Here is a 24821-nt window from a genome sequence, read left to right as displayed (position 1 = left end):
ATGACATTCCTTATGGAAGAATTACCACTGCAGTTGCTATGGAGAGAATGGTAAGATTTCCTTTAATTTCAAATGGAATATTTAATTAAATTGTGAAGTATGATAAGTTAATATTATTTAAGACAGAATGAAGAATACTAAGCATGCAATGTTTGGTAAAATTCGACTAAACTGCTCAGCAAAATGTGAAACTTGTATACTTGTACGTACACGTATTATTGTATAGATATTTGTATTAAGATAATACAGCAAGTACCAAATAAAAATTGAAGCAAATCATCATTCAAGCCCATGAATTAATTCAAAGATTAAAATATTACTGGATTAGCAAGATTCCCAATCTCTTCCTCGTTTTCGAAAGCAGTAGGGCTCGGAACATACATGTAAGAAGAATACGATGAAGAAAGAAGAATAGATGCCAAAACCAGCCGCTAGGATCTTGCATGAAACTAAACGAATTAACCTACTGTTGGAGGCAATGCAAATTGACTAATAAAATGCGAGCAACGTACAAAAATTTGTCCGATGCTTTTGACAAAACGTGATTTGCCTTATTAAGAATCGTGGTAATGTAAGAAATATTTTTAAGACAAAATGTCAGCACATTTTTAAATTCAACCATAGTGCACTGAAAAGTAATTGGATGCATAGTTATTCTCTGAATATAAAGATTCACTTTAGTGCTCAGAAGTTTGAAACAATTATAGGAGTCCATTTTTTTAAAACTTATCTGCGTCTTTTCACAATTGTTTTCCCCCCTTGCGTACTGAAATTAAAAAAATTCGAAACTATGCTAGAATATACCAGAATGGCACTTTAGATATTTCACCGAGGATTAAAAGTTAAAAGTTTTTTTAAAGTATTAAGACAGAAAAATATTTCAAAATTTCTCAATTTGTTATTTTTTATGTCATAAGGAACAGATAATTCTGAAGTTTTATTCATTTTTTCTTTTAAAGAATTCTAAACTTTTCTTTAAATATTTTTTTAAAAATTTAAAAAGTTTTAAAATTTTTAGCAAGTTTATATACGAGAAAATAAAAAATGGCGAGTCAATCTATGTAGGAGACATTGTAATCATCAAAAAAAAAATCATATCGCCAATGTTTCAGACTATTGTGTATGTATACATAATTACCTAAAAATGGTTTCGAGTTAAATGGCTGGAATTCGGTATCTGACCGAAATTGGAGTTTCTAAGAAATTTTGAACGAAATTCATTCTCAGGGAGTTTAGCTATTCGAATACAAGTTAATTCGAAAACTACATAATGCAAGAGCTAGGTAAATAAAATTTGGTACACAGGTTTAGCATATAAAATATTGATTCTTATCAAGTTATCAAGTAAACTCGTTTGATGCTTGATCATCTAACGGTCTGTATCTTCGTATGCTTGTAAACATAATAACTCGTAAACAAAATTACTTAAATCAATGAAAATTAGTATGTTATCGTGCTACTACAACTGTCGTATTGTGTCAATAGACCAGTAAAAAGATGTCCAAAATATGTATCCTCACAATAGAATCACTAAAACTTCTAGATTCACATCAAAGACCATTCCCGCTAGTTTCAAAATCTAAAAAAATTGTATTTGTATTTCTCAGTCTTATAATTATAGTTGAAGGGAAAGATTAAAGAAAGGCCCGAAAGCGATGCATTTTAGAAATGGATGTTAAATTATTATAAAGCTTTGTAAACAATGAAAAATTCGCAAACATATTACGAGAAAAATATATGTCATAACTGATGGAACGCTAGTAGTTTAAGAAACTTGACGCTAGTTAAATTTTCAGTCGTTATATGATTGTAATTTAAAAGCAGGTTCACTATCTTATACCCAAGACGTATAGAATATCCTAAAAGTAGGAATTATTTTTTCAAATTTCAATGAAAATTGCAAACTAAATTTGCTTTTAAAAAACAATCAGTGAAATGACCGTACGTCATTCAAAGAACAGAAGATGGAATTTCTAATAAATTGCGCAAACAAATATTTCGATATTCATAAAATTTATCGATTATATTTTAAAATGTTATCGATAACATTAAATTTCAACATTCAGCTTGCTGCCGATTCAGTTTCAAAGCTAATTGTGGCATCTTAACTTTTTTCTCACCAGATGGCATCGTATATCGAATTGAAGATAATTTGATATCAAATGAGAGGAGAAATTTATCGAGAAAAAAAATCGACCCAGACAGGTTTAAATATATGAGGTATCCTTTAGATTCTCTCATGGAATATAATAAAAGGTCCATATAATATAATCAGCGTTAATGAAACTGATAGATCAAAGAGTTTCATACAAAGATAAAAATTCTTTGATATATGAAATAGAGTTGTTTTCGAAACTTTTTTTCACACTCTGTAATAAATGTTATTTTCTTCCCTTACCCGCATAATAAATGGGAAGTTTGGGCAAAACCATGTAACCCAGTATCCCCCAGATTTTTATTTTCAGAGTTATGCTCATGAGCATTTTGTTCTTCGTGGTGAAGTGAAGTGAAATACGAGAATGAATAAGGAACCTTTTTTTTTTGTATTGATTGAAATTAAAATATGATAGAACTAAAATTTTAGTAATAATATCACCCACCAAATTTTATTATCTAAATCCTTGCATTTTTTAAATTATTATTATTGTGTTTACGTGCATGCAATAATATTAACTGACAATAATTAATGGATTTAGTTCCAAATTTAATACGTATCGACACTTTAGACGCTTAAACAGTGTTCCTAATTTATAGTTTTTTACACTTTGTAGTTCTTGTTTTCACTTGCTTTGGGTTACACAGAAAACTTTTATAAAAGGCATTTATAAAAATTTCATATAAACTTGATGTAACGGTCACAATCCAAATTTCACCTGTCTAGTTGAAAATATTTGAGTTGTATTCTCAGAAGCCCAGAAACTCTAGAAGTGTGTTTTTCTGATCTTAGGCGCTTTGAAACGTGAAGATTTATTAAAATCTCGAGCTTAATTTTTTTTTTTTCATAAAATTTTCCTGTATTATTAGTTGTATTTTTCACTGGTTTTAACTTTAAAAGGGTGCAGACAATGTGTAGGATACTATTTTTGTGCAATTTACTTTGAGTAATTTTTTTTATGCGAGAGCAATTTTTACTTTAAATATGCGTGAAAATATTTTTATCCTTAGAAACGCCAAATTAATCAACTAGTTATCTATACTTATAATAAAGCTCAATGTGTGTGTGTGTGTGTGTGTGTGTGTGTGTGTGTGTGTGTGTGTGTGTGTGTGTTGGCGCTCTACAGACCAGACCGTTTGACCTACAGCTACCAAATTTGGTACATGTATACCTTGGAGGTTGGGAATGTGCACCTGGGGTTCCTTTTTTCGAATTTTTAATTAGAATTTTAATTATTAATTAAAAACTAACTTTCCCGCCAAAAAAATCTTCCATTTTTACCACCGCCAACTTTTCCGCCAAAAAAATCTTCCATTTTCCCCACCGCCAAACGAGAAAGGCTTCAGCTTTTTTTTCTCCCAACAGTAATGAGGCTAGGGTTAGAATTTTTCGGCGGATTATTTCAATCGATTCTGTTTATTTTCTTAATGTTTGATGCATTTAAAATTAAACATTGTTAATGAATCGATCTTTCAGATTCATTCTGAAGTACTTTTGAATTAAAATAAAACAGAATAAAGGAAATTAAAAATTTCTAATCCGCATAGCGTTACCCCAACTGGCGTAGAAAAAATCACGTATTTGCGTTACGTAACCGGCGAAGAAAATTCACGCATGCGCATTCTGTTCTGATTGTTGCCATGACAACCGTTATGAATGGATGATTTTAATTATTTTTGGGTTAGTTGCATGCTTTTGTAAGTAAATTGTATTTATGTTATATATTTTTTGTATATGCTTATAGTTTTAAGTACATCGTTTTTTAAGTAGTTTTTTTAAAACCTGTTTTCAACCGTTTATTTTAAACGATTCGTTTTATTTTCTTAATGTTTGATGCATTTAAATTTAAATATTGTTAATTAATCGATCTGCTCATAATGAATCTAAGAAAATTTTGTTGACCAACTCTTGAGATATTACATAAATTAAAAAAGATATTCTTTAGTGCCCATAAAGTTTAAACGCTCAGTGACTATTTTCAGTAATCAGATTATAAAAAAATGCTTTGTTTCAGTAAAAAATATTATATTAATTGAAGATAAATTCTTTCCACTTTAATTTAAAGCATAAATTCTACGGGTGCTAACAGAAAATGAGAGAGATACATATTACGTTATGACTGAATGCCTTTATAATATTATGAATGAATTATATGATAATCAAAATTTGAAGTTTTAAAATATTTTGATGAAGAAGCTATTAAAGTAGAAATTGCATAAAATATTTAATTATTAAAATTTTAACGAACATTAAGATTGGCGAACCGGCTGGTCGCCAAAGGCGGCTAGTAACTTCTATACCTATGATTTTCTCGCCGAATGCCTTCATTAAATAGAATGTATCTTATGATATAACATCTCTTTGTCATTTCGGTTTGAAATCTATCTCACACACATACAATCTAGACGTTAAATTTCATTTAAATTAGTTCTGAATAATTTATTCGACGTAAGCGAAATGTTTTAAACTCAATACTAGCTTTAATGCAAGCATAATATTTTAACAGGAATTTTACTACGAGAACCACCTCCAAAATACACATTTTAAGATTTAGTTTCTTTTCAAAAATATGGCAAAATTCTTCCATATATATTGAAGTACAATTATTGCCTTCTAAAAAGTCTTGCATAACGAATTACATTTGGTTACGTTTTGCATATCAAACTATTGTATGTGTTGTGATAAATGTGTTTAATCGATGAATAATAATAACTAACTAAAATGATTGATCAATCACATTGATCTTCTATTAGTGATAATTACTGGTTATTAATAACCAATTTATCACATTGATTTTACATATACATTTAACATAATAAATAAATTTGTCCAATTGAAATTTTATATTCACGTCACGTTCTTATACAGTAATTGAAAATATAACTTTATATGTCTGTTAATATTATTGGCCTTAAAATTGTTTCTTCATTGTTGAGTCAAAATGAATTGCCTGGAGTTTTCTACTGCCCAGATTAATAAAAATATTTTTAAAAACTCGATATTTAATTCCTACTAGATACTTGAGGATTGACTAAAACAGCGCCAATGCATTGACTTAGGCCATCATTCCTCAAACAGCAATTGACATCCGTTGTTGTTGTCTCCCGTTTGACAACTGACCACTATCACTTGGCCTGCTTTCCTCCTTTCTAAACCTAATTTAGGCAAGTGGTTATTATTTTTTTTTTTGTGTGACTTTCGTGAAGCTTCCATTGCCAGAAGGGATAACTTAATAACACAATGCGGTATATAATACTAAGATATTATCTAAGATATAATCCCTGATATGTAGTACTTAATTTCTTCCATTTTAGATTTCAATTTCGCGGACGCTATCCAGTGGCATTTCAACGGATACAGTAAAGGATATAGATGCTCTGAATGCCAGTTTTAAGGGACGTCATACAGACAGAAAATTATTTTGTGTACATGTTATTTTTAAATATGGAAGGTTTCAGCTCTGATTTGTCATTCCACAGATAGTTGGATGGGCTTGCTTTGTTGGATATTGGTTGTGTTGCCTGGATGCATTCGAGACGATAATCCAACTATTTGTGACATCACAGATCAGCGCTGAATCTTTGTCTTTTAGAAATCTAACCAGAGAACGCAAAGAAAATAGCATACCCTGAGGTTCATTAACATTTGACAAACCACTAATGCAAGGGGAGGGGGGGGGGAGAATAACGTAAAAATCGTGTGGGCCGTGTGTTTCTTACAGCAACTACGCCTTTGCCATTAGTACTAGTTTTGACTTCAAATATTATATAAATAATGATATAGTACCATGAAAAATCTTTAAAATAAATTAAAATTCCCATTTTTATTGATTTCAAGAATTGCATTAATGGAAATAATACCTATTTAAACACACGTGAGTTCTAATATATCTGTTATATCATTGACTTTTAAAGCGGCATTTGAATCTCGATTTAGTGAAATCATTAAATAGTTTCGATATTCAGAGGTACTCCCGAGAGAGACTTCAAAAGCTTTAGCTCGATTAATTGGCTTCATCCGCTTATAGTTACTAATTAAATTGCCATAGAACTATAGATATATATATTAAAGCTACAAACTGATAAAAAATGAAACAATTAGAATGTCAGTTGAAATATTTTTATTGATCGGTAACATACTAATTCCTTTATAATTTGGAGCAAAATACTAAATATATCTAATAAAGGTGAATATTGAGTTATCTTTTCATGCTGTAATGTTCCTGAATCAAACTCTTAGTACTATGTTATATAAATTAAGGGGAACAAAGTAAAAAAAAAAAATCTTCAAAAATTATGCCTTTAAGATACTCTCCCAACTGCCTTTATTAGTTTGAAGTACATCCTTAGTAAAAAAATACTTCTTGCATTTATATAGGTTTTCAACAATAGACTAGTTGGTAGGGCGTTGGATTCGCGTCCCTTAGGTTACGAGTTCGAACCCCGCCGGCCGAAGACTCCCCGTGTGTGTGTTGTGGCTGGCGCGCGTATAAATCTGTCATGGTCACAAAGTCCTCCATGTTGAGAGTAATACCACTAGGGAGTACTGGATCAGGTGTGATCGTTCTCTGATTCAGGTCTATTATACGATCTGTGGATGAGTGAATGAAAAGCAAGAATGAAGTCCACCCCGTAAAAAGGGTTGTGACGTGTGTGTAGCTAAATCGTCCTCTTTGCCGTAGATGGCGCCACTAAAAAACAAGAGACGCACCCTTGGTTTTAAATCACTGACTTCTAAAGTCAGTGGTATTGCCTATGACAAGTGTCATTAGAAACAACAACAACAAAAAATTGTTCTTATATATAAAATGTGTTCTATCATAATGGACCCAAACTTTTATAAAATTAGTTATACAATCTTTGATTGTGCCAAAAATATTTTTTTAAAAATAATCCCCAAGTTTAAATTTATTGCACCTAGATTAATCAATTTTATTTCTCAGCAGGAAAGCCGATCAATTTTGAATTGTGACACGAGTCCAAATCATGCTGAAATGTCCTTCAAAATTATGCATGAATGAAAGAGGAGGAGGAATTCCTCGCACTTTGAAGAGGAACCAAACGTCCTCGCTTAAAACGCTTATCGAATTTCCGTTAAATTTGTGAAGGAATTTTAAAACTGTCTTTCAAAAGAATAATACCTTTGATATAATCATTTGTTAGAACAAAAAACGATGGGAAACAATCTACTTGTTTACACTTCGAGCAAGTTTCTAATCTTCCGGTTCCATCAACTCTGCATGTGTTACCGATTGAGCCATTTTACGAACAAAGCATTATTCGAGCGATTAGACAAGTGTTCGCATTGGGAAAAATTCAGTTACAAAATAAACAAAAAAACCTGAGAAATATGAGCTAAAAATAGGCGCAAGAGTTATTCGTATTTACGTATCAAGCACATAACCTGCGAATTGTTAAAAGATTACGGGTCAAATTGAATTATATTAATTTTAAAAATGATATTTTCAAAGAAATTCTGGAAAAACAAACAGTGAAACTTTTTACATAAATTTCTAGGATTTTTAAGCAGTATTAAAATAAAAGTATTCTTATTCAAAGCCTTACAGAGTGTCAGTGTAAAACTCAATTGCTATAAGAACGCCTGTATATAGATTGATTATTTGGAGATTCATGATGCAAGTAAGATCCAGACTGGTCATGCTGCTTCAAACATAACAAAAAAATTCCAATCTTGTTGGTATGCGTTGATCGCCTAACTATTAGCAACAAAAGACAGATTATATTATTTTACAAGATTTACAACTGTCATATCATGAGACACGAAATACTCTGTAAAATAATTATAGTCAAATATATAGAATTTTTCATTATGTCACCATTTTTTTGCCTATCAACGTTTCATGAAAATGGATCAAAATTTTTTGCCTCACAACTCTTTAATTTAATCTATAGACTTAAATAAATGACCTTTGGATATTTATGACAATTAATAGTGTTTACTGCAAACTTATTCAAGTCAAGTTGTAATTAAAATGTTTTGTAGTAAATTAAATGTAGGGAGAATTATTCCCTTTCCTTACGCAAATGTTCATCCTCAGAATTTGTTTTGTGTTAGAAACAAATAGCTCTTGCCTTTTGAAATTTATATTAACGGAAATATTAATCTGACTTCCATTCTTTTTCCAAATTCTTTGAGTTTTTTTTTTTTTTTTTGGCTCATTTAAAAGATTGCATTTGTGCAAAATTAATAGTTAAAAATTTTATCGATTATTCAATTATATTAAAATATCAAACTTATTACAATGATTTATTTAAAATATCATACACAGCCTAAAAACTTAATTTTATCAAAAAATAAATTTTTTATTGTTATTTGTTAAATGAAATTCGAAAAAAGGCTGCAACATAGTAATGTTTTAAGACATTCATCAATATTTTATCTTGAAAATTACTTTTAATTTATATTGTAGCAATAACATTCACAATAACGATAGCATGTGATTCAGTATAAATTAAATAATTAAAATAATTGTAGGTAATGTTTAGACTTGAATATATTTTTGAAAACATTAAAATTAGCGAAAATATTTGCATGAAAATAAAATTTCTATGATTGAAAATTTTATTTTCTCGTTTAAGAAGTATATATATATATATATATATATATATATATATATATATATATATATATATATATATATATATATATATATAAAGAATGTACAGTAACTGTTGAAAAATTCGAACTTGGAAATTCGAGAAATCATGTTTAAAATATCCCTAAATAAAAAATCCGGCAGTTTTGGAAATGTGTCACTGTATGTATATGCAACTTCTAAAATACTGAGTATAAAGATAAAATTTTGTACATGTATTTTAAACTAAATTAAATTTTAAACGGAATCCATTCAGAGGAAGTCTTTCTGGCTGTCTGAATACAAGTGAATACAAAAACTATAAAATGTCGCAAGAGATAACATTTGATGCAGATTCTTGTTAAATTTTCAACAAAATCAGTTGATAGTCTGTCAGTCTGTATTTTTACATGCAGAAGACGCAATAACTCGAAAACGCACGACTTAAACGAAATGAATGATTTGGTCTGTGACAATTATAATTCGAAAAATTTTGCTTGTATTCAGTCAGAAAAAGACGTCTAACAAATATTCGATGTATTAACTGAATGTTAGCGTATAATTCCAAGCTAGATTCAGTAAAAATGAAAATTCACGACAAATATCTGTGATTATAACTGTTGTTTGCCAATGCCATGAAATTACTACATAAATATCGATTTCTTTATTATATTAACCCTTTGCCTGTCGTGGGCGTATATATACGTCTCTCTAAGTTAATGTGTTAACTGCCCCTGGCGTATATATACAACTATATACGTATATTATATATATATATATATATATATATATATACACGTGGCACTAGGGACCGAATCTCGCAAGTTATCCTCGGCAGGTAAGGGGTTAAGAAAACTCCTATTTGAAACCATGAGGATAAAATTTGAGCATTCATAGCCTTGTCTCCAATTTTATGCCGAGGGACGGTATACAAAAAAAGAAAGTGTACAAGAAAGTTTAGGGGACCACTGACGCTGATTTGAATTTTATAGGACCCTGACAATGGTTTTTGTTCAATAACATGCACCAAAATAATCGATAGTGCTAAGATAAGGTTACGATTAATTTTTAATTAAAAAAATCAGTAATTATGAAGAAAAAAAAAACGCTTAACATACCAATCTAAAAAGAACAACGCGCAATTTTTTTCTATCCATAGGGCCTTTCATTGCAAACTGTTGCACTTCAAGTTTAACTATCTGCCTTGAAGAGCGTATTTCATCAGGTATATCTCAAGATGTAATTTATATACAGCATGTCCAGTATATAAATTCCGGCTTTAGACTTGGTGAGGTCTCAAATTGTTTGAGATATGTGATCTTTCTAAGTCTATGGCGCTCTTCTAAGTAATTTGGTTTATATGATACTTATTGGCGCGGACAATTTATTTACTCTTGCCCGAAGAAAGTAGGGGCCCCCGAAAGTACTACCCTAATCGATAAAGACCTCCAAAATAATAAATTCCAGAAATAGTATGAAGCCTATAAGCTTGTATGTAAATAAAATCAGATATCAGTAAATATTAAAAAAAAATGTAAGCTATAATGTTTTTATAAGAATGACTTTAACATAATACAGCTTGTCAGATAAAAATATATGGGAAGAAAACAAGAATTTGAAAGAAAAAAAAATTAGACTTTTTTCTCACAGATTCTCAACATTTATAAAGAAAACTATTTGGTTAAATGTAATAAAAACCATTTTAGCAGCTATTTAATAACAAGCAAAATAAAAAGATGAATTCATGCGATTATAATTACAGAATAATGACTTATTTTCTTAAATAGTGACACATTTCGAACTTTTGACTGGGAATACGCCCAAAGGACTTTTAGAGACTTGAGTAAAAATGCTCCTCTTATAGTGATCTATCAATGGGGTAAAAATTAGATTCACGTTAATTTTTTTTCTCTTAAAACCTTTATTGACTGCGGTATAGAGGCTATATAGCTTAAACATAAATCTGACCGTGAGTATATAAGCCTACAAACCTCAGTGTTAAAGAAAAGATGCAACGGAACAAAATGAGCAACATAGTGTTATCCAAGATGCTTGCATCCTGCTAGATATATGATGACAATGAAATATAGTTTAAGTTAATAATTATTAAATAATCCTAAGAGATTAAATAGTACTAGTGTTTAGCACTTTCAAGAATGTTGATTTATTTTCTGAATCACAAATATAAAACATTTAATTTAAGTATATTTTAAGCGTTAAAAATATACTTTCTTCATTAAGTTTTATTAAACTTCATTAAGCTAATAACTGAAACACCATGCATTAAATATTTTATTAACTGTTCAGGATGGTTTCCTTATGATTGAAAAAATATTTGGTCAAATCATTTGCTAGATTTTTAGTGCAACTCACACTAGGGTGTGATCTGTACTTCATAATGAAGTAAAGGAAACTTGATATAAAATTAGAAAATTGACTTTCTTCCAGTTGACAACAAAATTTGAACCCCTGATTTTTGCTGACCAAAGTACATACCAAATTTAATTACATTTTGAAAGTATGGAATTCACATAATGTGAATTCATTCAAAAACATTAACAAATTTTATTCTAACACTGAGCTTTTGAATAATCGTGACAGTATATATACTCGGATGGAGGCATAGATAGGTTTTCCATAAGCAGATTGTTAAAATTTCCTAAATTTACAATGTTGGAGTCAAGATCGTATTAAATGTCATCTATCCAGATTGTTATTTGTTCATCCTGTTCACTGTATACTCCCTACCAATACAATTTTAAAAATGGCCTTCCTCCGCGGTTTAGGATGGACAGAATTACGTGGAAAATCAAAGTCTAGCAATAAATTCTCTTTCTTGAAGATCACAATTTCTTTTCGCATTTTCAAATATTAAGAAATACATAACGGAAAAATAAGATACTTGGCTGATTTTAAAAAGAAAAAGTTGAAAAAAAAAATAATTTAAAGAAATGTTTTTATAAGTTAGATTCATTTCATATATCTATTAACATCTACATCAAACATAATACACTTTTAATCTATAAGCGAACAATAGGTTATTTGGATTAGAGATAGCATAATTCTACCAGTCTGCAGACAATGCATTAAGCGCTATAAGTAAGTACAGTAATCTATACAATATCGTTAAAGAATAAACATATTAAGATAGTACGCCCGCAATTAATCATCCCAACAGCCAAATTAAGTATTCATCTTATTACCATAACAAAGTAGGTTAGCAGGATTCTCCGGGCAATAGCATGCTTGGCCTTCAAAATATATTGTTAATATTCAGAACACACCGAAATATAAGTGGGAGTAACTATTTAATATAATTTCTAATTAATATTTTCCAAGCAGATTCCAGTGAATTAGAATGAGCGATCATTGATACCAATATAATCGATTTAATAAAAGCTTTAAGAACGTGTTCTTTAAAATATTTGATAATCGAATACAGTGAAATTCCCGATTATCCGCAAACGAACGAATTATGCAGATGATTTGTGAAAAAAAATTGAAGGACCAAATCAGCTGAAAAATGCGTTTGAAAAATATTTATTTACAGCAGAGATGTTTAGTAATTCAAAATTGTTTAGTTTACGTATACAATTGTGAATTCATAAGCAGCAATTTCTGTAGTAAATTTCTTTGGGTACATTTTGCAAAAAAATATTAATTTCTATTTGAGGTTTAAAAAAATCTTTGAGATCGATTATATTAAAAGTGAATTTTGTGATTAACAGTCGTAGGGTACCTGCCCACAGATAATTGAAAGTTTACTTATTCAGTGTTATTTACTGAAGATCTAATAGAAATTATCCAGAAAGTCCAGTAAAGATAAATAACGTTACTTTTGAACACTTTTTGTTCCTGATTTTTAGGTTATCTGATTCTTTATATGCTAGAATACAAAGACAGCCTTAGCACTGAATATTAATGACTTTATTCTTAAAAAATTCTTAAGTGTTCTTACAATAGCAATAGTAAATTCGGATGATTATTTCTTAAAGATTTACTTTCTATATACAAATAAATTCACAAGTTACCCTAGATCTCGTTAAATTATGGAGAAAAAAAAATAAAAAATAAAAAGCTCAATAGTTTTTAGCTGAGAAAAGAATCTTCAAAAATCATTCCATTCTTATTTTATTTATCTTAATTTGCATTTCTCAAAGAACTCGTTAGAAAAATTTATGTGTTTCATTTTAAAATTGTGTCACACGGGCTAAAATATATGAAAAAAATATTCACATGACCCTGAAGTTATTTAGCTGTAGGTTTCTTATGACAGTTTGTGTGACCCACATTATTTGTAACGATATGCAGAAACGTTTTATCTAGGTATATTTAACGTTAGAATTCAAATAATTGTACCGACATTAAAATTATTTCTATTAAAAGAATTTTTGTTCTTGCAAATATTCATTCTTTAATTCAACTCAGACCTAAGTTGCATCTTATTTCGCTTCGATTTCAAAACTTGAGAAAAAGAATTTGAGACTTCTTTCAACTTAAGAAATGAACAGTTAATTGCGAATCAAAGCCTTTAGTATTAAAAGTTATAATTATTGAAGACGCATGGGTTGCCATATATAATTAAATTTTATAAGATGGCCAGACGTTGAATTGTGTTAAGTTTTATTTTAGTCTCAGATATGTAATATATAAAGATATCAAGATATAAATGTTGCCAACATATTTATTTGCAGATAATAAATATTTTCTGACATTTTCAGAATTCATACATCAAATTAATGAGGAACAGAAATTTTTTGTTCATTTAGGAAATTTACTACGAAATGGATATCAGGTAATAATGTTTTAATAATTAATGGTATTTAAATAATTTTTATTAACGTAAAACTTTATTACCTATAAGAACATGACATTAATTTCATTTAATTTAAACGGATACATATAGAATTTTCTCACATAAAATATCAGAATACATAGAGAGTACATATGCATATATAGAGTATGAAAGGCACGATATTAGCTATCTATAATACGTTTTCAAGCAATGTGCAAGTGTAAACAGCTTAATATTTTATTATCCATAAAATCATTTTAAAAGCAAGGTGAGCTGTATTTTTGTCGATAAAGGGGAGACTTAAAATATTTCAAAGGAAAAAGCTATAATAAATATGAGCAAAACTTTGTTATATTTTGTAAAGAAACAAATTTTTTAAACCGTGCTTCTCTAATATTTAGGTAAAAAGTATGCATTTAAAAGCATAATAAAGGATAAAAAGGTATATAAATATATATTATGTTCCACAATTTAAATTGAGGATTTATTCCAAAATTAAAAGATTTCAATTGTTTAAAAATAAAAAGCACTAAACAGTATTATTATAAGAACATATAAAATTTGGAGATTTTGAATTTCTAAATATTTATTGCCAACAAATAAATTTTAAATTATGTCCCAATACTGTGCAAAATACACATTTAAATTATTTTTTTTTTGGTTGATGAAAATTATCGGTATCAAAAAAATTATTTGCTTCTATTCTTCTGTTTACTTAGAATCGAAATGCAGTTGGTTGTCTTGCAAAATGGCAGATATTTTTTAAAAATTCTAATTATTTTCAAGAAGTATTTTTAGAATAGAACGAATTTCGGAATATTTCGAAAGAAGAAGCATTTGAATATATCACATCATTATAACTTATTTTCGTTTTTTAATCAAGCGTTCAAATACTATATTTAATGAAATATTCAGGCTTTCTTTAACATATCCTTAAGAAAAATGTATATATATATATATTTTTTGAAATGACTAAACATTACTTATAATAAAGTCACTTTTTTATTTCATGATCTACCATGTTTTCAACAAAAGTTTAAAAGAATTCTCACATTCTTAAATACAAAACAGTTTCAGACTTCGACTAGCATAGAACAGAATTTTTCTTTAAATATATTTACATTAATATTTTTTGGCACAAAAAGATGCATAAGACTTATTTAACTTATTTTTAATTATCATTCTTCGTTAAATAAATTCTTAAAGAATGTTCTTTTGCATTTCTAACCAATTTACAAAAAAGAATTATTCGGTCCGAATGGAAACATTCTTTATTTTGAAAAATAACTGTCATCCATATTCAAAACAAATACTTAGAGAATATTCTTTCTTTAATATTTCAAATGAATTTTTTTTAATCAAAACTCACCCACGATATAATCGTATTCGGTATCCCAATGATCTTTGGTAAATGGTACAAACGTGTCCTGCGCTCTCATATACAGTAAAGCTGCAAATGGTAAAAGCGATGGCAAATACTGTAACAAACCCATGCTTCAGTCACTCTTTGACTCCGATGCACAACAGGATTCTACTGGCATCAATAATTAGAAGTTCGCGCTGTAGCATCTTTCCACGCACATTGCCTGGTCAGCAGATCGGCGGACCACTTTTCGTGCTCACCTTTGGTTCCCTTTCTGAGATTCGACCAATCAGACGAGGCGATGGGAAAAACACCGGAAGGGTTAACTCTTCGTTTTTGATGTCAGTTCATTACAGGTCTGGAGGGATTTTCGATTTGATGAGATATGAACAAAATGATGTTCCTCAGTCGTTTTACTTCCTTTTTAAAACATTTAGTTTAGATTTTAGATGCAAAGTGGATTTCAATCTTCTTCAGTTGATTATTGGTAGCCATTTAATACTTTGCGTTCTTCAGTTGATTATTGGTAGCTATTTAATACTTTGCGTTCTTCAGTTGATTATTGGTAGCCATTTAATAATTTGCGTTCTTCAGTTGTTTGAGCTTGCAATATGTTGGGGTTTTTGAATATTTTCAATAATGCATCAAACTGAAATATTAGACTATTGTATTTAGAGAGATAACTATATTATTTATTTTTCATATTTATTAAAGATACTTTAATTTAGCTTTTTCTTTTCATCTTCTATTTATTTTACATTCAGCCATGCTAATAGGCTATTATCAAAGAATTGTATTGAAAACTTTTCAGGTATATTATAGAAAAAGGAATTTTTTTTTTTTTTTAACTTTTAACTGCAAATCACCAGTATATCCACGCAATGCAGGTTATTGTTGTATTTTAAAATACCAAGTAACGTATCTTAGACAAAAAGCAAGGACGGATTTTTGTGAAAAAAAATCAGTATAATTTTTACAGTTGGGGTACTTTAGTCAGATTAGTAAAAAATGTGCTTAAAGGTATGATAATAACATTTATATTAGAATTTTAAACTCTTCGACTCCGATTTTTTTAAATATTCTTTTTAATATTGTTCTCAATCACAATCGTGCCGGCGTCCTTGCATAGGGGTAGCGCATCTTCCCCGTGATCTGGGCGTCCCTCGTTCGAATTCCGGTGAGGGCATGGTTGTTCTTCATCTGTGTTCTATCTGTGAGGTGTGTGAATGTGCCTCCCCCCCCCCTGTAAAAAGGGGTTGTGCAAGCGAAAGTGTGAGTGTCATCTTCATATGAGCTAGAAGTCAGACTTCTGCCCTCGGGTGCTCAGGGGTCTTTACCCTCTGAAACTACTGCACCCCCTTTCCGTGGTAACGCGGACATGAATCATCAATCCCAATCGTATCAGTTGTTATAGAAGCAAAACGTTCTTCCCCTGAAATCTGCTCTGAAGGTTTATGAACGCAAGAATGAATGAATTTTATTGATCGTTTAGCGATCAGCCACATGCATCATAAATTATTTTTGAATATTAAAATACAGATGATACATCTTAGATGAAAATATATATATATATATATATATATATATATATATATATATATATATATATATATATATATATATATATATATATATATATATATATATATATATATATATATATATATATGATTGAAACTTAAATAAAAGAATCTAATATAAGCTTGAAAGAGAGGGATTTAATTAAAAGCTAATTTGGTAATTTAGTTAATTTAGTAAAACTGATCACCTGCTTTTGAAAGTTAGTGCTTATTATTTGGACGAACATTGTAAATTTAGAAGCAGGCCAAAAGCTCAAAAAGAACCATCTTCAAATTTTCAAATATGAAGATTTATTGGTTTCTAGACTTTATATTGTCGGATCTGTAATGGATCAACTTTTAAATGCTAATGGTTTTTGGCTCGGAAACCGAGATTTTGCCAAAGCTGTCTCAAGCAATGAATAGAGAGATACATAGCTGAGTTTGATAGCTATATAATGTGACTTGATTCTTTATGAGAAAATTTTGTACTAGATTCATAAATAGAAGAAAGATAATGAAATTGATCTATAAAATAAACCTTGAAAATTTTTGAAACATGTCATTAACATTTTTTTTCTACAATTTTTCAAAATAATTGTTGCTTTATGTTTATGTGATTTTATTATTTATAATATTTTGTTTTTATTTAATTACTTTATTTGTATTTTTGTTTCTTTGTATATGTATTCATACAGTAAAGATTAATACTGAACATAGATGGCGCAGTATGCGCTAACCCGTATGTATGTTTGGAATGTGGGGGAAGCGCACTTAAGCTGTTTTTGTAAAGACTTCTCCCTGAGAGTTGGTGTGAAACTGGTGCAAGTAGGCACCGCTCGCTCTTTTGTTAGCGGCAAAAAGAACTATTCGTTCGCTCTTTGTTAGCGGCAATTTCTACTTTAATTGTATATAGTATTATGTGTTACCTTATATATGTGAAGTCATCGTCCATGTGTTGTTATATGTGTGTGTGTGCAAAATAAATAAGAAAAGAGACAAGAAGGCATCTTTCCTTAGCTTAAATACACACAACCAGCTCTACATAGAAATTGGACCTGCATAATCAATACCACAGACAAAAAATGGTCTGTTGAGAGTCACTCGTCCCTCAGGAAGATCTCCCATTTTTTGTTTTGACATATTACTTCTAAATCTACAACATACAACACAATTTAATACACATTTTCTAACTATTCTTTTAACATTTAATATCCAAAATGTTTGGCGTAAAATACCCATTAACAAATTACCACATGCATGCAAATTTAAAATATGAAAATATTGTACAATCAGAATACTTAATTTATGCTGGTTAGGTAATATGATAGGATGTTGTGCATTATACTGCAAAGATGCATTTTGAAGACGCCTTCCCACTCTGAGCAACCCGTTCTTATCAATGAATGGACAAAGTGCTGATAGTGGGCTTTTCTTTGGCATTCGTTGGTTTGACCTTATACAATTGATTTCAGCATCAAAAAATACAGTTTGAACATATTTTACAATAATATTACGAGCAAAAATTCTTTCCTTTGAAGTTATAGGTCCAATTATACCTGTAGAATTATTAACTTTACCAGCTTTACAATTATTTATAAATCTAATACAAAAACATAATACATTAATTAACTTAGTATATGACGAGTATTTTTCAATTAATGAATCTATTAAGTCATTTTTCAAAATTGCAGCAAATACACATGCAGTTTTTTTCTTTTCCTTAAGGACAGAGTCATTGTTTTTGAATACTGGTTGCTTTGGCCAGTCAGCCTCTGATGATGTTAGGAAAGTAGGGCCCTCCCACCATAGACGACAGTCTGGCAGATCCTTAGGAGACAAACCTCTGGATCCTATATCTGCTGGATTTTCCTTTGACGGCACATACCTCCATCTATTTTGAGGGATGAGGTCCAAGATCTATATTGAAACACCGAGGCAGAGGAGCCAAAACAACGAAAGGTTATATGGTTGTATTTGTATGCTTTGCTACGAAGGCTTTACATTTAGAATTGGTTACGGATTACACGTCCTATTCCTTTATTGCTGCATTGAAACGTTTTTGCTCAAGAAGGAGCACACCTAAACATATTCATTCGGACAATGGGACTAATTTTTTAGGAGCTAAAAGGAAGTTCAAAGATTTATACAACCATTTATCTAAAATTAATCTAGATCAAAAGGTTTCGTATTTTCTTTCTCAACAGGAAATTGAATGGCATACTATCCCTCCTTTGAGTCCGCATTTTGGTGGACTCTGGGAAGCTGGTGTAAAATCGGTAAAATTTCACTTAAAGCGAGTTTTAGGAAATTCAAATTTAACTTTTGAAGAACTTTATACATTATTAACTCAAATAGAGGCGATATTAAACTCAAGACCCCTAGTTAGTGTAGATAATGATGATGTAGATAACTTAAATGTTCTAACACCATCTCATTTTATAACTGGAGATGTAATTAATAGTCCACCTGAGACACTGGAAGTGTCTACACTTTCATTGAGGAAGTGCTGGGATATTGTTCAAAAAATGAAATTAAATTTTTGGAAAAGATGGCATATCGATTATTTGAGCTCATTACAAAATAGGAGAAAATGGAAAAATTGTTATCCAAACATTAAAATCGGTGATATTGCAATTATTAAAGAAGACAATATTCCCCCAGCAACATGGCCTCTTGGTAAGGTTATAGCTATACATCCTGGTAAGGATGGGGCCATAAGAGTAGTTACATTAAAAACTTTGAAAGGGCTTTTTAAAAGGTCTATAGTTAAACTGTGTATCTTACCTGTGCATCAAGAATGACTTCTTGATGGGTGGGAGTATGTTTATGTGATTTTATTATTTATAATATTTTGTTTTTATTTAATTACTTTATTTGTATTTTTGTTTCTTTGTATATGTATTCATACAGTAAAGATTAATACTGAACATAGATGGCGCAGTATGCGCTAACCCATATGTATGTTTGGAATGTGGGGGAAGCGCACTTAAGCTGTTTTTGTAAACACTTCTCCCTGAGAGTTGGTGTGAAACTGGTGCAAGTAGGCACCGCTCGCTCTTTTGTTAGCGGCAAAAAGAACTATTCGTTCGCTCTTTGTTAGCGGCAATTTCTACTTTAATTGTTTATAGTATTATGTGTTACCTTATATATGTGAAGTCATCGTCCATGTGTTGTTATATGTGTGTGTGAGCAAAATAAATAAGAAAGGACAAGAAAGCATCTTTCCTTGGCTTAAATACACACAACCAGCTCTACACTTTAGATATATAAGAAGAGGAAAGTAAATTATGTTAATTTTTATTCTAGAATAAGCACATAAATTTTATGTCCCAAATGGGCTAATGTTTAATGTAATTGAAGTTGTGGTACTTATCCAATACAAAAAAATGACCTCAGAAATATCCGCAATATATTTATGAATCGAATGTTTTGAACAGCATTCTTTTACTGATAAATATCTGGATTGTTTTAAATCTTACGTCGTAAATGAATTTCCTTTTTTCTAAATTAAACGTTTAACCATAGGAAGAAAATCTGGCAATTTTTCAAAATTGTTTACTCTTTCACGGCACACTATCATAAAGATGTTAAAACTCATGCATTTAGCACACACCAATATACCCTTAAATTCAACGAATCGAGTTTCGCTCTTAAAACCATCTGAACCAGAAGCCAGGATTCTTCACCAAGGCAAATATAACCCTACAAAATAACAAGAACCGGGCCCTAATAGCTTCCTATATCTTCAAGAATGGAATTTTAATCTGTTAAACACAAGGAAAATATTTGATCTTTTCTAATCATTTCATCACGTACGAAATTTGTCTCAATAGTTATTCTAACAAACTTGAAAGTAACTATTTAGGATTAATTTTACCTTCCGCCTGTTCTCATATGGAAACCTTCCGCACTTTAGTGCATACATCAAGAAGCGTTGATTTCACCAAAATAGATATGAGATGAAATATGTTCAGCAGTACTACAAACTCCGATTTCCAGTGTAACTTGGTGACGTAGATACTATGGATAGTCCTCAGAATTAGACTAATCATATTAGTAAAATGAATACGCACATTTCGAATTAAAATAAAATAGTAATGTTCCAAATACAAGACAAATGGATGAAATTGAAAGAAAACGCATCTGATAATATAAACCTCAGAAAAGAATAATTTGAAGCACTGCATATCACCCCTTTGTAAGGTAAAATAATCTAAAATTGTTATCCCCGGATTCGTAAGCTGTATAGTATGCTGAATCTTAAAGCAGAAACTCTTACAGACAAGTGAATTTTAGGCAGATTCTTTTTACGAAAACTACCTGTTGCAAAGGGGATCATGAATTAGGAAGATTACCAGTTCAGATGTTTCAAAGTTCATAATTGAGATAATCTAAGTCTGAATGCGTGGAAGTGGAATTTCCATCTTCCTATAACTTTTAAAATTCTGAAGATGGAGAGTAATTTCTTCGTTTTAATGTGTAGTTTTTCAATTGAAATATTTTTTTATAGTTGCCACAATTTAGAAGTTAAAAATCTATAACTCTACTTATAGATAAGAAATACACATTTAATTTTTTTTCCTTAACATTCCAATGGCAGAAAATTCTTGTAGCGGAATTTCGGATACAAGACTAAAGAACTAGGAATTCGACGATTCTATAAAAGGCAATAGGAAACTGCACTCCAACCGCACAGAGCAGACGGAAGAGTCTTTCCGATATATCCTCAGAAGCTCCTTAGTACATTTCTGTCCAATTCCCCTCAACCTTAGAATTGTGGATCTTAAACAAAGCCATGAGCACTATAAGTGCGCAGATTTTTATTTTCCGAGTCCCAAACATGAGCGATCTGGATAATGCAGAAAACGGAGCTTACCTTTTGGACGTCTGTTTGCCAACCGAGTAGGACAAAAATTAATACTGAACCGCATTTTTTGTAAAAAAAAGATAACATACGAAATTGTATTTTTTCTAATTTGTTTCATTTTATTGTGTTTTCATGTATGCAAATTTACCGACCGACAGACGGTCAATCCGCTAATTGATATTTACAAAATTCGATATAAATTTGCACTCTTAGATAATAAAACAGAGTACCAAATCTTATTATCTAGCTTCTCACTTTTTATAATTATCGTGTCCTCTTGTATTCACAAAATGGACTTTTTGTGAGTAGCGTTCGTTCAAAATCTACTGGGGAGGTCTATAAATTTATTGAAAAGGTCACATGCCAGAGAGGTGTTTCGGGCCCAAGTAGATTTGAAACATGGTGATTCGAAAAACTTTCCAGTTCGAATATTTGATGATTACAGGATTTTCTTGCTGTATACTTCTTATTCAAGAGGGTAAAAAAGAATCCACCTTTACTTCTTGATTTTGCCAATAGCAATTTTTTTATCAAATTTTACCAAATGAATTTTCAAAATGAAACAGATTTACTAAAAGTAAGAAACATTTATTGCATAAAAACGCAACACATTTCATATGTCTCGTGTTTAAATGCATTAGATTGATAGTATATTACTTATCTAGCAATTTCAAAATTGTTTTCAACATTATTGATATATATTATACGTGACTAAATCTATCTTCTCTAAGCGATTCTTTAATAATTGTGATGTTTATCAACATCTTAATGTATTTTTCTCGTGTGCAGTTATTGCTTTAACAGCTAAAATGAAGGCAGCATTAAGAACAGATAGTTTTCCCACTTCCTGCTTCGAATTACAAGCAAAAGACATAACATTTTAATTTGATGACACTTGCTAAAATGTTTCCTGTATGTAGTCATAGGTGCGATAAAGGATATTTTTTCCCATTCATTTTTTTTTCTCCATAGTTCAATTTTTTTTTTCTTTTAGAATTAAGATGGCATCAACAGGAAAATTTTACTTCAGTTACTCATGTTATTTTTCTTTTTCACGTAAAGCTTACTAACGTAGCACATTTTTTTTATCAGCAACTTCTGATGAGTTAAATGTTAGAATTAACTGATAGCACGCAAAATAAAGTGAGAATTTTTTCTTCCTGGCTGTCTTATTAAGATAGTCAATAAATTCTAAGTTTTCAATTATTCTATTTAGAATGAATATCCAGAATCATAAATTAACTGCATATAATATGGATAAATTATTATCTGGGATTATTAAAGCTATGCATTTTAAGCTTAGAAAGTTTAAATCTTTTAAAAATTACAATAAGTAGCAAATCATTATAAAATAACTTTTTTCTAATTGTCAAAGTCATGCTATCGATTTTTAACTGTTAATATTCCTTGGAACTTCTCCTGGCATTCTTTATTCCGTGTTAAAATAATAATAATTCTTTAATTTCCCTTTTTATTAAATGATTTGTTAACAAATTTCTCAGTTATTTGCAGTGAAATTGTTCCACTCACAAGCTCTGTCATACGAAAAAACAAAAAAAAAAAAAAAAAAAACACATTGATGTTACGCTAGTTTTGTTTGTGATCATTGTTTGTTGAAACATTATTTTATTTTATTCTTTTAACGCAAAAGAAACATTGCAATAACTTTGTTAATATATTTTCCATACTAATTTGACATTGCTTCCGATTTGGCATCTAATAACTACTTTTGTTTTTCTAATCCCAGACAAATAGGTTTGCTATTATTATTGAGTAGTGTGAGTTTCCAGTTAAGATCAAAGGTTCTAAAAAGTATTTCTTATTGATGCATGGAAACATCTTTTAAATCAGTGGCGGCCTATATTTGTAGTCGTGATCTTTACTTTATATTTTATTTCTATAATCTGTGCTTTTTTTCACAATGATGCATTTATACAATATCTTAGTTTTAACTTGTTTTAATTAATTTTGAATGATTCAATTGGTAATAAAAAGTAAATAGTGGGTTTCTGAAAATATTCAACAAAGAAATATGAACTAAGCAATAATTAATTTGTAAATTATTTTAATTAAAAATTGAATTATGAAAGGTTTTTCTTAATCGCATTTTTTTAAACTTTACTTCAATTAATAAAATATAAACATTTGCAACTATGAAAAATTCCCTAAAATGTATGATTTAAATATGCACATAAAGGAAATATCGTCTTTCGTATTTATTTACGAGAAGATTTTATAATATATTTTATTTTAAAGTATGAGTATATCTTTCTTTATTATACAAGTTACAAAAAATAGCTAAATTAATAAAATTATTGAAAAAAGCATTCATAATTATGAAGTTAGTTTTCCTTATTTACAATTAAAAGCATTTGTTTATTGTGATAGATAATTAGGAAATAATAAATTATTAAAATTATTATTTTACATAATCTATTAAATGGAATATAACATTGCCAGCTAAATGAATAATTGAAAGCACAATGTTTTATAAATTAACTTGCTTTAATTTAATAATGCTTTGATACTTCAATGCATTATACGCTTGACAGTCTTAATATATTAAAATTCATACAATTTATGCCTTCTAAAAGTTTATGTATTTAGGTAAGCAATTAACAATTTTTAATTGACCTGCCTACAGTCGCTGTCAACCCAATGGTCCTAGATAGCAGTTTAGTTTAACAAATTGGAAATCCGCTATCTATTTAAGCCCATTACAGTCACTTCTAGTTTTCCGAAAATTCCAAAATCGTTTTGTAATATTGCTATATTTTCTCTATAAAGAAATATTTTATTAAAATCTATATAAACAGCTTCTAAATTTTTATATAAAAGTATTAATTTTAAGCCGTCATTAATAAAAAAAAGTTCGAAAAATTAATTGAAATTCTTAAGAAAACAAGAAAAAGTCACATTTGTTTTAAATATTATGAAATTCTTCAGTAAAATAACATTGAGAAGACATATAAAATTCCCCAATGGTTTTCGATTCAAACTAAACAACTTATTACAAAGAGATAAATAAAAAAGTGAGAACAAAAAATGTATTATTCTCTAAAAAATTGAAGACAAAAGGTTCATAAATGAATTAAGATGAATAAGTTTTTTGAAATACTTAAAGCAACATGTAGTTTTAATTAATTGCAACAAACACCACAAATTCCAATCTCCTAAAATTGTTAAAGCTAAACTCATAATGCCATCTGGTGGTGAAATTTCGTACTTCAAATGGAAAGAGGAATATTTTAAAAATAAATATAAGATTTAAATAGAATTCGACGGAAACTTTTCAGTATTTTAAAAAATCGTTTTATTATAATGGCTAAAAATGAATCGAAGATTATTTGAATTTCTGTAATCTTTTTTAATTCTGCATTTAATTCTGACACTGCGTAAAGTTCATTTTGTTCATTCAAATAGATGTATGTACTTGCATGAAATGACATCCAGCAATCAAACTTTTTAATTTCCCGTATATTAA

At 29.5% G+C, this 24821-nt stretch overlaps 1 protein-coding gene across 1 annotated transcript in view; it reads right to left on the bottom strand.

Moving 5' to 3' along the window:
• The window catches only part of LOC129963882 (glucose dehydrogenase [FAD, quinone]-like), a 41351-nt gene extending 25991 nt beyond the window's left edge, over window positions 1-15360 (bottom strand). Inside the window, exon 1 of the mRNA XM_056078466.1 lies at window positions 14915-15360. Within this exon, the coding sequence (XP_055934441.1) occupies window positions 14915-15038 (124 nt within the window). The 5' untranslated portion in view covers window positions 15039-15360. The remainder of the gene's footprint in view (window positions 1-14914) is intronic.
• Window positions 15361-24821: the final 9461 nt, after the last annotated feature.

Source organism: Argiope bruennichi, chromosome 3, assembly GCF_947563725.1.
Source record: "Argiope bruennichi chromosome 3, qqArgBrue1.1, whole genome shotgun sequence".
In the NCBI taxonomy this organism is placed as follows: domain Eukaryota; kingdom Metazoa; phylum Arthropoda; class Arachnida; order Araneae; family Araneidae; genus Argiope; species Argiope bruennichi.
This window is presented reverse-complemented; position numbering and strand designations above follow the sequence as displayed.